Raw genomic sequence first — 13,994 nt, forward strand, 5'->3', positions numbered from 1 at the left:
CAAGATAGAATTTGACTTTTTCTTGCTTTACATACTTTGGCATTCATTTGCATTTAACATTTGGCTCATGCTCTTTCCTTTTTTAACATCTACAACAACCTTGGGTATAGACAACTCCTCATAAGACATGGCCAATAGTGAACCAGTGCAAGGGAAAGATGATAAGAAGGCCTTCCTAGACAATGATAGGAAGGCCCAAAAGAAAGTCACATGGACCAAGCTCAATCGATAACCATCGAGGTGAAGCAAATGGAATTGTACTACCAAAAATGGTCTATCATCCAACTCAACTTGTAATCCATATTAGAATTCCTTTTTAAAACATTAAATAAAAGCATTTGAATACATAAATGGTTGACATACCTCATAATAGATTACCCACTTTCATCAGATGAGTAAGCTAGATGAATGAATGCATTGACCGAAGAATGGATGAGAGGCATCTGACGCTGGCTATCTTTGGGTTATTATAGGGTTGTTTGTTAGCAAGCTACATCATAGGAGGGTTTATCCACATGTGGGTGGGTTATAAGGACCTTGCACCATAAGCAAAGAGCCTCTTATTGCCTCCCCACCCCCTTCTTGATCTTGACTATCACAACAAAGAAAGGAGAGAGGAGACCTAAGCACAGAGTTGGACAAACCATTAAACAACAAGTATTTGACTTTGTAGCTAGCAATCTCTAAGCAACCTAATGTGGAATTGATGAACAAAGGAGGAAGCTACAAAAGACAAGGAAACCTTCACCTTAATGTTGCTATGATTCCAACCACTACATGATTTGGTTCCTTTAATGTTGTGTTATAACTATTTATCTGGATGGCGATCTTTGTTTGGTTACGTAGCTTAAGTTTGTCACCACAATTGGCCACACAACCCTCCTACACTACCATTAAAGGACAATTCTCTAACAATCCACTTGACAATTTTTTAAAAGCAACCTAAAAATGATGGTCGCGGTGTTGAACTTAATGTGTAGTTGATGAACTTGAGAAGGGAGCCTTCAAAAATGGCAAGGGCAATCCTCCATTTTATGTTACTTTGATTTCAACCATTGCATGATCTGATTCCTTTAATGTTGTGCAATATATTTTTGATATGATCAATTGTCATTATATTTGAATCATGACAAAAGAATCAAGGAAATTCTAATAGTTTTATGGTTTTAAAGTGAACTACCTATGCTGGCCACTCTTTTGGTAAAAAAGACCCCGGACATATTAATAGTTAAAGAAAGAAAAACAATCAACATTAAATACCCACACACATAAACACATGCAAATACACTATTAGGCACCATTGCAATTGCAAATAATTAATCATCAGTATTCAAGGTCATATGGGCATCCTCCAAATGGTATGCGTTCCCTATAGGCAGGCAAGACATACCTTACAAGGTCTGTGGACCATTTGGATGGACGAAAAGACAAATATCAGCAGGCAAGACATACCTTACAAGGTCTGTGGACCATTTGGATGGACGAAAAGACAAATATCATGTTATTTTTTTAAGAATATTGTAAGAACGTATACTACTCTATATAAGAGTGTAAGAACATGTATTGTATATAAAAGTTCTAAAAAACCATATAAAATACTTGGGTCCCCAGCTGCATATAAATTACAATATAACTTTATATATTTGTAAACTTACATTGCAATTTAGGTTTGGCTCGCCGAACTTTATATCCATAGAGGGCATTTATGTGGACTTATATTGTTTGCTAGGTAAAACATTACAACAAAATGTTGAAGTCAATTTCTAACATTCTTTATATGTAGCTGCCTTTTTACATATCCTCCCCACATCTCATAGGCATGAGCACTTTACCAGAGTTTTTTCCTCTATTAAGAGTTCATCGATTTTACATGCTAGGACAGCTTCTAATGTAACTCTTAATTGCCTGACCTTAGTCCGGGGCAGATATTGTTTTAACTGCCTTCTTTAGGTTGGTGCCCTATTGCAGGTGGGTTGTCCATTTTATAGATCTAACTCCATTCTATTATGATCATATTCATTTATTTGTTTTTATTTACTTTATTTCTGCACTAAAGGAAAATGTCATAACCAAAACTTTGGGACATGGGGCATGGATGCGGGAAGATGCATAGGGGGACATGTGGGAGTACCCTCAAATTTTAGGGAAATTTAAGAGGGGCAAGGGATGTCGAGGTATTTAATTTTTTTTTCTTTTTTAATATATATATATATATATATATATCAAATTTATATTCACTAATGGAAGCAAAAATACTTTGATCCATGCATAATTGATATATTCAAATTCATATTCACTAATGGAAGCATAAATACATTGATCCATGCATAATTGATATATTCAAATTCATATTCACTAATGGAAGCATAAATACTTTGATCCATGCATAATTGAATTAAATAATGAAATACATTGATCCATGTTCATCATTCTTACAAATGCATTCATCATTCATCCATATACCATGAGATTCAATAATGAAATACATTGACCCATATTCATCATTCATAATTTACCATTCTATAATCGGAATTGCTTTAAAACTTAAATTCATCATTCCTCATTTTAGATTCTAAATTGATTTAAAATTAAAATTCATCATTCACCATTCTAGAATCTAACTAGTGCTAAGCAAAATAGACTATAGACTAGGGGATACTGAAATCTGACCGGAATAGTAAATTGATATTAACTAAAACTCAAAAATAGTAAAAAGTGACAAATCAAAGAGTCACTCTAAGGTACAAAGGGCTTGGTGCTCTTGATTAAATACTAATCCATATCTGCGCACGACAAAATCCAATGAAAACATTGCAATCCCCCCAATTCTGAAACGCTGGAAAACTTTTCAGTCTGCTGGATTTTGAGTGCGATTTAAAGTTCTACTTTCTCCATATGAAATCCAATGATGTTGGGACCACTTTCGAACATCCCGGAGTCATTTTATGGTAATGTTAAAAATCACTTTTGCTTCAATAATTTAACATTGTCATTAATTACATAGCATTAGTAGGGCTTTAGAGTTGAATATTAAGCTTCCTCGCTTATATCATTGTTATGAAGCAAAATTAGAGAGAGTGCCTAGCCCTTTCTTATGGGCGACGCTCACAAGCACCCATTATGGGCAAACATGTACCCCACATTGGGGAAATGTTTCCCCCTGTCTCCCCACATCTCCCCAAAAAGGGGACGTGGGGAAATGTTTTCCCAGCCATACTCGTCCCAGGTGCGTGGGAAGCGTGAAGTGTGTGCACCCCACACTGGAGGACATGTCTCATGGAACACTGCCTTTTGCTACCGTTATTTGTTGCATTTCAGGTCCCATTCACCCTTTCTGCATGAATGTGAACATCGATATAATAATTTCTTTCCTTCCTTGTATTTGACATTCACAACCAAAAAATATTAACCCAAATATCTGATGCTCAAAGTCCTCAGTGAAAACAAGAGAATGGAAGGTCATCAGCAGGGGTTCAACGCTTTTCTTCAGCAACAGGACAAAAGCGAGGCCCGTGGCAATTTTATCTCCTACAAACCTTTCGTTTTCACTGGCAGTTCTCAAGTAACAGATGACAATTTCCTCTTTTGCAGAGAACATAGAAATAAGATTTTTGTACTGGAGAGGGATTTTGGTGTTTCTACCAAGGGCTGAAGGGATTATGGACAGACAAGTTGTTATTTATTGGAATATGCCGCAGACTCCCCACCTGTCATGTATTTTTCAGTCTGAAACAGAATCCTAATGCTTAAATTACTTTTTGATGTCTTCTATTCCTTTACGTTCAAAATCATGCAAAGTTCATCTTCCACTTGAAATTTAGCAAAATGCGTTCACTTGGTTAATGGGCCAAGCTCTATAAAGTTAGAAGGGCATATTTTGATGCCTTCTATTCGTTTATCTTCAAAATCAAGCAAAGTTCATCTTCCACTTCGAATTTCACAAACTGCACTCACTTTGGTAACAGGCCAAGCTCTAGTGACAACAAAGGCAAACACCTCATGTAAAAATATACAGGCTTAACAAGCAGGAACGGAAAGAATTAAATGCAGAGGAAAATGCTACTCATGACGGAGTTCAAGGGGTTCTAGAAAAATTTGAGGAATGAAGTCGAAGTTTTTGGTGTTAATCTTTGACCAGTCATTAAAAAGGAAGATGTTTTGCAAAATTAGCTTGAATTTGGTCTTCAATTTGTATGGCAGCAAGTATAGCAACATGCACAGCAGCAGCAAGGGACCGTCAAAAAAGACTATGAATCTTCTCATCAGCAGTCGGCATCCTCAAAATCCAGCAATTATGTTTATTATTTACTTTAAAGTAGCTATATGCCTTTTTTCCTGAAAAAATAAGTAACGTGAGGTCTTCTTTGATGATTATTGAGCATTCACTGTATAATAGTGGCATTGCTGTACATCTTGCAAAAACTTACTGGCACTTTACATTTGCAAAAGAATAATGTCGTACATTATGGAAATAAACCATGCAGGCCTTCAAAAATTTACAAAACAACTAACTAGACCACAATCATCCTCCATTCTTTAGGACCGTGAGAACAGCCTTACAAGTGTGCAACTGCAAAATGAAATATCGTGCGATAACAGGATCATCCGACCCTCTCATACATTGTGCAGAAGGTAGTCTTCCCTCACATTCAATTCAGGATGATGAATATACCTCAGTAAAGGGGCTGGTCCTTCACTCCAGTAACTTTCAAAAGAGTATTTGAATGACCTTCAAGGAATTTATTTGTAACCTGAAACACAACTCACAACAAGTTCAGCTTCCAAACATGTTGACTCTATTTGTCCCAATACATTTTAAATTTGCACACATGAAAATTATCCTGGAACTGATTATCCACATAACAAGACCGGTAATGCAGCCTATCATGTACTCAAATTTTTAGACATTGATTTGGCCTTTGAATAACATTTCATCAAACACGGCTATGCTGTTTTGGAACCCTAAAATTTTGATGCACATGCTCCCTAGGGCCTAGATCGAATTCCACATGAAGAGGGTATTATAAAATGAAAAAAGAAATGTACAAGAAAAGGTATCACCCCTCTTTGAATTGCAATGTATACAGAAGGTACTTTTCCCCATCCTATTCTGGATGAATATACCAATTTCAAATGCTTGCTATGAATAATAATTCATCCAACACACCAGAATCTATGCTTTCCTTGATCCTCAACTTTTGATATACCCTTCATGAATTTCCACAAGTAATAGTAAATACCTGGGTGCAACCAAATAATATAAGCTCTCTAAGAAGAGAACAGGAATCTGCCAGCAGCCCTAGAGCCTCATCTGTCAAGTTGCGGCACCAAGATACATCTAACCTTGACAAAGTGTCATGGGTATTGCTCACAAGGGCTAAAACAGTATGATTTGCAACCTTCAATTGAATACCAAAAGTAGTATTAGAACATGTACAAGTTAACCCATTAGGAAAGAAAAGTTCAAAACCAAAATATAAGCTCTTCAAATTACACAATGACAATTATCATCCAACTACGACAAACCAAAAGATTTCATACACTTGCATGCATGCTTGCTTAAGTCCAGCTACAAACTATCTATCTAACCAAGGAAGTATGGTAACAATGTTAATGTGTGAAGAACTATGCCATGGTCTGTCTGCATAAAGTCAGCATCCACACTCCACCCGGCACCACCCCCACTATCAACATTCCACCAATAAAAATAACATCTAAATAAATCTAGATGCTAATAAAAAAAATGTTGATAAATAATCATACTAATTGTTGCACTTGTCAAGTATCTCTCTGAAAACTTGTGCATTTCTATAAGCAAATAAAAGGAATAATAAAAATAAAAGACAACTGGGATACTAACAAGCAATTTTTTGATCTACTTGAATGATATAAGCAACTGTAATTTGAAATCTGTAATTTCATTTCAAATTTGTATGTGAATTGAAAATTATCAATCTCATGTTTTGATTTCTTATTTATTTACGTGCTCCCATGGTCAATATTGTAATTTATATCGTCTCTCATATTTCTCTATATTGAGAGATGCACACATACAACCATTTTAAATTTCAACAACTAAAACCCAAACAGTATTCTCACAACCTCACACCTTTGTTCTAGGCAAAAGAAATAAACCTTCACAACTACTTATCAAAACAATAAGATACCAAACATCTAACTCATAGATTGATACAATGAATAATCCCAAGCGGATTGAACTGAAAAAGCAGTCATACTCTATGATAAACTGAAATACTAGCATATTACCTCTTTTACATTGTTGAGGGAAAGATCAGATAAACAATTCCCTGAAGCATGAATGAATGCAGCAACAGCTTGATCACTGCAATACAAGACATTGTGTCACAAATAGTCGAAAGGACCAAGCTATTGTTTAAGAGTTAAACACTTGACGCAATTCACTACCATCTAATATCCAAAGACAACATCTAAACCAACACTACCTATGTCAAAGCAACAGAAATTAAGCATGTTACACAAAAGAAATTAAAGTGGCAATATGATGTTGTAAAATGAAAGTAAAGCATTCCAAATACTATATAAAACAAAGCAATATTAGCCTAGGGGTCTAGCTCAAGTAGTTGAGTACTTTGAGCATTTTCCGGAGATCCTGGGGTCAATCCTCTGAGCTGGCTACCTCTGTTACATCTCACCTTAAGGTCCCTGTCACATTTACACTAAGCACTATCCACAATGTAGATGTTTGTAGCTCGGGCAGGCACTTCTGCATAGGCCTAAGCGTCTAGGCATGCAGAAGTTGCCTTATACACACTTAACCTTAGCAATTGCTTTAGTGATTAAAGTAATTTCCTTTTATAATATAAAGTCAGTTAATCTAATGAGATGCAAAGGTTCTTGCATTAGTGAATTAGATGAATTTCAACCGTTGATCTAGTGAGACAAGATCTAATCAATTGTCAATCACTTCGGAGATTAGGGTTGTGGATTCAGTTACAAACTCAAACTCTTCAAAAAAGGGCCAAGGGAGGAGACACATTGAGTCAGCACAAGACGTTCAGAGAAGAACATCTTAGAGCTTGGGTGGAGGACTTCCACTCAAGTGTGTCGGGTTCGAGGAAGGTGCAAGGACCAGCAAGAGAGCTCTAGATCAGCCAAACAGATCGAAGGACAAATCTAGGGTTTGATCAACTAGATCAAATCCAAATTTTTGTTTTGTGTTTTCCTCACTGGGCCATTATACCAGTTAGGGAACCTGTGTAGGTTTAGGAGATTAGACAAGAACTGATTTGATTGGGCAGAAAACTTGTGCATGTAATGTGTAATTGAGATTATTTATTTATTTGCTTTTGTTGTTTAGTTTTGTTAAGATGCCAGTCGTGCTTTTATTCAAGTACGTACAGGCATCGCAGGGGGGCTAGGTTTGGCTAGTGACTGTACAAGGCAGCAATAAAATTTGCAAGGTCAAGCAGATAATAATTTCCATACGAATCTGCAGATGGAAAGGGACCAAGACAAAAAAAAAAGTACATTGAAAAAAAATGGGGTTGACTGTATGCAGGTCGTCCATAGTACAGTGTGTGTTGTAAAAATCGAGGCAAGGCAAGGTTATTATAGAAAATAAAAATTTAAAAGATTAAAAAAGGCGGGTGTTGCAAATAAGCTTGTTAGCCAACAACCCAACCACCACAGGAAGCCCACAAAGGAGATATATGCAGCCCGACAACAAGGCTGTAAGAGCCAGCAACATGGAGGTGTCAAGGGTGGGCTGTGGCCATCGACAGCATAGAATGTGGGGGCCACGAGCAGGTCGAGAGTGCCGAAAACAAGGGTCACAATTGTAGCAAAACTGTCAGCTGCAGGTCAAGTATTGGGCCAAGAGTTGCCATGAGAGGGAGAGGGTGTAGCACCGGGGCAATCAGAAACCTTCAACCATCACGTAAACCACCTGGTGGCAATGCCTCACCCAGACAGTCACTGATCGACGCTGGGGAGATGCAAGTTTGTAACAGCCAAAGCCAGGAAAGGTTGACGCCAGGTGGTTCGCAAGGGCACAACCACCAACTGCCTGTAGCATTAGCCCACAGCCACCACAACGAGCAAACCCAACACACAAGAACACAGGGCAAGGCAGGGCAGCTGCTGTGATCAGACAATCGCATAGAAGCTGAAGGGAATCATCGCAGGTTGAACCGTCAGCAGGCCAGACGTCACAGTGGTGCAGGAGTCGCTCTTCGTGTAGTGGCGAGCGGAAGAGAACAACAGACAGTAGAGATAATGCAGCCAACAGGAAGCACACAGGAGCCACCAGAGTACAATCGCAGTCATACAGAAGCACAGCCACTAGTACAGCAACATGCAACCATATAGGCTGTACAAGATCGTACGGTACCATAGATCAACTAAGCAGTGCATAATGACAAGCATACAACCAGCACAGGTGACACAGGGACGCCCAATTCAATATTTCAATTAGCACTCTTTTCAATAACAATTAGTCTTTCCATTCATCAATAGTAATTAAAGATAGAACAATAAATGCAATGACAAAGAAGACAATCAAAACATCAACAAGAAACACCAGGTTTGGTCAAAGACTAGGAAAAACCCCACAAGGGCGAAAACCCTTTGAAATTTGTCTTCTATTAGATTGTCATAAAATGTTTAGTAGAGAGTACAATGAGCCCAATACAATATTATCCAGCAAAACAACCCAACAACATTCAGAAATATGTTTCCAGCAACAAAAGATATAAAAGGCAACATTTCCTGTCTGCGGTCAACTTCGGTCTTCGGTCAAATCTGAGTCAAACTTCTCGGTCGCATGCAGGAGTTGTGCGAGCAACTGGAGTCTTCCAATCGCACCCTTCATGCCTGCAACCCAGCGACTATGGTCGAATCTGCCCTGTGACGTGCATGTTGTTGGCATTATTGTAATTGATGGCAAACGAGTAGCAGCAAGAGCAGCAAGGGCATAGCAGCAACAAGGTATGTTGCACGGACATTTGACAGCAAGAGATGAAGGTGATGGAAAAGAAACAGCAAGAACAACAAAGGCAAAGGAGAAGCAGCAAGCATGTATGGTTATGATCAAGGAAAAGAAGCAGCAAAAGATGAGATGGCAATGAGCAACAAGGCAAAGAAGCAGGAAAAGAAGAGGTGATGGTAAAGGAGCAGCAACAAGGCAAAGAAGTAGGAAAAGACATATGTTGTTATAGTTGCAAAGCAATAAGTTATGCTTGGTATGCTTGATGACAGCAGAACAAAGGAGCAGCAAATACCTTGATGGCTTGGCAGAACATTGATGCTTGCATGTGTTGTGTATAAGGTTGATTTGAAGACTAGTTTGTTGGAGAAAATTGTTGTGATGCAAGGCAAGACTCTATGACAGCAAAGGCAAAGACAAAACTCCATGACAGCGAAGGCAAGGCAAGACTCCATAACAACAAAGGCAAGGTTGTTGAGACAATGACATGAAGATGTTGTGATGCAAGTCCAAGGCAAAGGCAAAGATGTTGCAGAGATTATTGTGATGCATTAATGGAAAATGTTGTTATTGATCATGAGGAATGAATGCTCAATTATATAGTCATATGTTATTCCTATAATGTTACATGATGTTGGCATTATGTTGATGAATTTAATCATTACATGTGGATGAAAATAATATTGAGTGGAACATTCATTTTTGTTTTCTAATATTCAAAATACGAAGAGTTTGGAAACAAACGAGTGGAAGGCAAAGAGTCAAAGACTGTTCACTTCATATTCTTATGTGGGATACAAACAACCGGAAAACTATCTTTATAAAAGATATGATTTTGGAAGGCATTGAGAGGTTAGAGAGTTGGAGAATGTGTGAGAGATGATTGAGGTGTTATGTATAAGTTACCTAGCACATATGAAACTTATGTGAAGCATATTTGAAGGGAAGAAGAGGCAGAAATGAAGATGGAGGTATGCAGAATTTATAACCAGGTAAACCAACACATTGTTGTTTCTTGTTTGCATCAGGGGATTGTAGTCTCCTTTCAAGTAGTGGATTGATAAATATCATGTTGGAGCATGTTGAGGTAGGAGTCTCTTGTGGGTTGTAGCCTACAAAAAGTGTACTGGAGTTGCAGCTTCCTTACATGTTACAACTTGCAGAAAATTGAGGTAGTAGCCTCCCGTAGGTTGGAGCCTACAGAAAATCAGATGTAATAAGAGAGTAGGAGCTTACCTTTGAATCAAAACAATAACAAAAAATCGTGGTTTTCTCCCTTTATGGGTTTCCACTTATATCCGGTGTCCGTATGTGTTGTTTTTATGTGCTAATGTGATATTCTTGGTTTACTTATTGCTTGTTGTTTGCATATCAAATATGTTGGTCATTATATATCAATTTGCTCATTTAATGGTTTAGTTAATGAGTTTAAAGAAAAACAAATTAATGTCCATGAATGTACTAAACTGATTCACCCCCCCTCAGTTTAGTCAAGTTTTCATCAATTCGTATCGGAGCCAAGTTCCTTATGTATAAGCCTAACAGCTTGAAGGTAGGTCTCGTTGAGTCATGGACTATCAAAGTGTACCTGTGTCGAGTACAACAAACTTTCTCGAATGGAGAGATAAGGTAAAATCTGCACTAATAGCTTATGGACCTAGTGTATGGAAACTTGTATGTGATGACTACTGTAAAGACTCTCCCTCTGCACAAGAAAAACAGTGGAATGCTAAGGCAAAATGTACTATATATAACAATATTCATAATAAGGATCTTGATACAGTAATAGACTTAAATTCTGCAAAAGAAATCTGGGATAGATTGCAGCTCATGCATGAAGGAGAGACTAGTAGTAGCAGTGCAGAAAAAGAAAAGAGAGAGGAAGAAGAAAAAGTTTTGTCAAAAGGAAAATGTCCAGTTAAATGAAACCTCTACATGTGTTAAATTGTCAATGTACCTGACTCTCTTGAAGAAAAGAGAAATGTTAAGTTATGGTAAGTTCTATACTTAGAGCAGTTTACTTCTTTTTATTATTATTATCCACAGATTAGCAATCACATGTACAGTAAGTAAAGTGCAGATAGAACATTAAATGATCGACAGAAAACAAGCCAAGACAAGAGACACAAGATGTGGCCGCTAGCCAGAGACAAACCCCAATATGGGGAAACCCTTTGATCAAATCTTCCTTTATATTCAATAATTCAGCAAAGAGAAATAGTACATAAATCTGATTTACATCAGCAGCAGCAAACCCTAGATCAGCCCTAAACTAGGGCAAACAATATCTTGCAAACCGATCGTCGGATCGGCTTGATTCCTTCACCAAAAAATGCAGCCTTCTGAGGAGAGTCAGTTCCACCTACAGCACAGTTCTGAGAGAGAATCTAATGGTCAACGCTGGTCAAATTTCCAATCTGCAGTTGCAGCCCTAAATTCTGTGTCCTTCCTTCCACACAGGTGAGAGAAGAGTCCCTTTCTGCGCAATAGGAGAAGAGCCTCTTTTCTGCGCAGGAGACAGAGAGAGAGATGTGCTGAGATGTGTGTGTCCAAATGAGGAAAATACCTCCTGTATTTATATACAAATGTTGATGATGAATAGATTCGTCTATTGGGTTTCTGAGCCTACATGAGTGGTTGGTCGGCTTGATAATTATTCCATAATCAAAATAAATTCATATCTCCATAAATACCTATCCGAATCGGATGATCCTTAGATCAATCCTACACCTCTCAACGAGAAGAATCTAGGAAAAATATTATCAGCCATGAATAAGGTGACCCACATGGAGTTTGGCCCTAGTTTCCAATTTTAACACTCCCTCTCAACTAGGGAGAACTTCATCAGCAATTCGTCTGTCTGTTGCTACTATTCATCTATCAAATGCACTGCCCTGTACAGCTTGACCCCTGCTCTGTTCTGCCTTGTGTTGATCTACTTTGTTCTGCTCTGCTCGAATGATGAAAAAGTAATCAAGGATGTATCATACCATCCTCCACTGACTCAAAGTCAGCCTCAGAGTGTGTACCACTAATCCCAGACCAATCCTCAACCGACCCAAAGTCAGTGTCATAGTGGGTACAACTCCTACCACTAGTCCCAGACCAGTATCATTGATCCCAGATCAATGAAGGTCATCCTAGCATAGGGAGTACGATAGATACAGCAATGCGTCCATTGGTACTACTATGGTCCCTGTTGTCGCGCGGATTGACACGACAACGCTCAGACCGGGGCTGTCACTCTGATCCCCGATCCCTCCGTTTAAGCATGTCTCCCGCGGCTAAGGGGGGTAGTCCCTATGAGATGATGAGACCAACTGTCGATCAGTTGGTTGGGAGACACGAGACACGATCAAGATAAGCACTAAAATGATTTGATCAATTGAGCAGTCCAGTGCCTTAAAAGATTTGTTATTAAAATGATTACTTGTTAAATGAGATAAAAAACATAAACCGTGAACAGCAATCATTTGTCATCAGCGAAATCACATGACCAAAACGATATCCGGCAAATGAAAGTTTTGAAGAGATAAATGCCTTAAAACACCACGAGAATCGTAAATCATTAAGTAGATATCAATTTCGCGTCTCGGCTTGAAAATTTAGATCTCAGCATGAAAGATGATAAATCCCGAAAATGACTGGATCTGACGAAGAGAATTTTCCACAAAAATTTTTTATACTTATTCAAAAAAAATTTAAATCTTTTTTTTTTTAACAAAAATAAAATTCAAAACTAAAAATATCTAAATCTATGCTTAAAATTTTTTTTATTTTATAAAAATGAAAATTAAAAAAATCCTAAAAAAAAATATAAAACTTAAAACCTAAAATCTAATTAAAACAAAAACTAAATCAAAATCTAACATAACCTAAAACTCTACAAATAAAATCTAACTAATATCTAAATCTAAGGACTAAAAACTAAATAAAATCTTTTTTATTATTATTTCCTTTTTTATTTTAAAACCAAACTAAAACAAAAAAATAAAAAAAAATCTAATTAAAATCTAACATTTACAAAATCAAACCAAATATAAATATTTTTACGATTTTTTATTTTTATAAATCTATGAAATCAAAATCTAACAAATACGTGACTATACAAAACTTTAAAAAAAAAAAATTAAAATCTATTTACAATCTACACTAACCTAAAACAAATTACGATTTACAAAGCCTAACTAAAACGAAGCGTAAGTCAAAAAATGAGCTTTCAAACTGAACCATCTACGCATAGGAATATCGCAGTCAAACAACGGGTTTATCGAAGAGACCTGAGACTGAAATCGAAAGGCCGCAGAGAAATTTCGATATGAGGTATGGTGACGGCGGCAAGGTAAAACAAAGGAATCGATTTGACCTGCTGAAGCTTAATGAAAATACCTGGTCGGATAGACGTGACTGCGCAGAATGGCCAGAACCAAAATCGACTTACCTGCGTGATGGCCTGAAATCTTCGACGGATAGCTAAATGCGGATTTGTTTAATGTTTGCCTGAGGGTTAATACCTTGTTTCCACGCCAATCTGAGCTGCAGATCAAATCAAAACCTTGGCTATATCTATGCTAACCTACGGCGTTAGATCTGATCAACACCTGCAAACTATAATCAAAGCGTATGATAAAACATCGAATAATAACGTGACGGGCTCCAAAAAATTGTGCGTGTATCCAGACAATCTGCCAAGGATGCCAAGATTCAAAGATCGCAACCCCAGCTCGAAGGAAAAGAGTTTTAACGCGTGCAAGGAAAATGACAGTCGATGGCAAGGAAGCATATACAAATCGGACTTGAAAGACATTACCTGAGGACTGAGTTTTCTTACCCGTCGAGCAGTCACGCCATCTATAGTTACGCCCTCATGCTGATAGACTGAAGTGAAAACAACGTTACCTTAGCCGCCGAAGTGGAAGCCGAATCACCTTGCCCAGTGACGTGTTGATAACAGACAGCAGTGAATGAATATGCGTGAATCAATAGCTGATACATAGTGATCAATGGCGGCTTTGCTGTTTCGCTTTTC

General features: G+C 37.7%; 1 protein-coding gene across 1 annotated transcript in view; it reads right to left on the minus strand.

Annotated features, from left to right (window-relative positions):
• Positions 1–4,522: 4,522 nt before the first annotated feature.
• LOC149209251 (DNA repair protein rhp7-like) overlaps positions 4,523–13,994 on the minus strand; it is a 51,063-nt gene continuing 41,591 nt past the window's right edge. The window contains exons 5-7 of the mRNA XM_089398555.1: positions 6,268–6,343; positions 5,241–5,399; positions 4,523–4,751 (exon numbers count right to left, since the gene is read on the minus strand). Of these exons, the coding sequence (XP_089254681.1) occupies positions 4,674–4,751; positions 5,241–5,399; positions 6,268–6,343 (313 nt within the window). The 3' untranslated portion in view covers positions 4,523–4,673. The remainder of the gene's footprint in view (positions 4,752–5,240; positions 5,400–6,267; positions 6,344–13,994) is intronic.

This window comes from Pinus tabuliformis, chromosome 1_2, assembly GCF_031772625.1.
Source record: "Pinus tabuliformis cultivar Carrire ecotype Pingquan chromosome 1_2, CPIR1, whole genome shotgun sequence".
NCBI lineage: Eukaryota > Viridiplantae > Streptophyta > Pinopsida > Pinales > Pinaceae > Pinus > Pinus tabuliformis.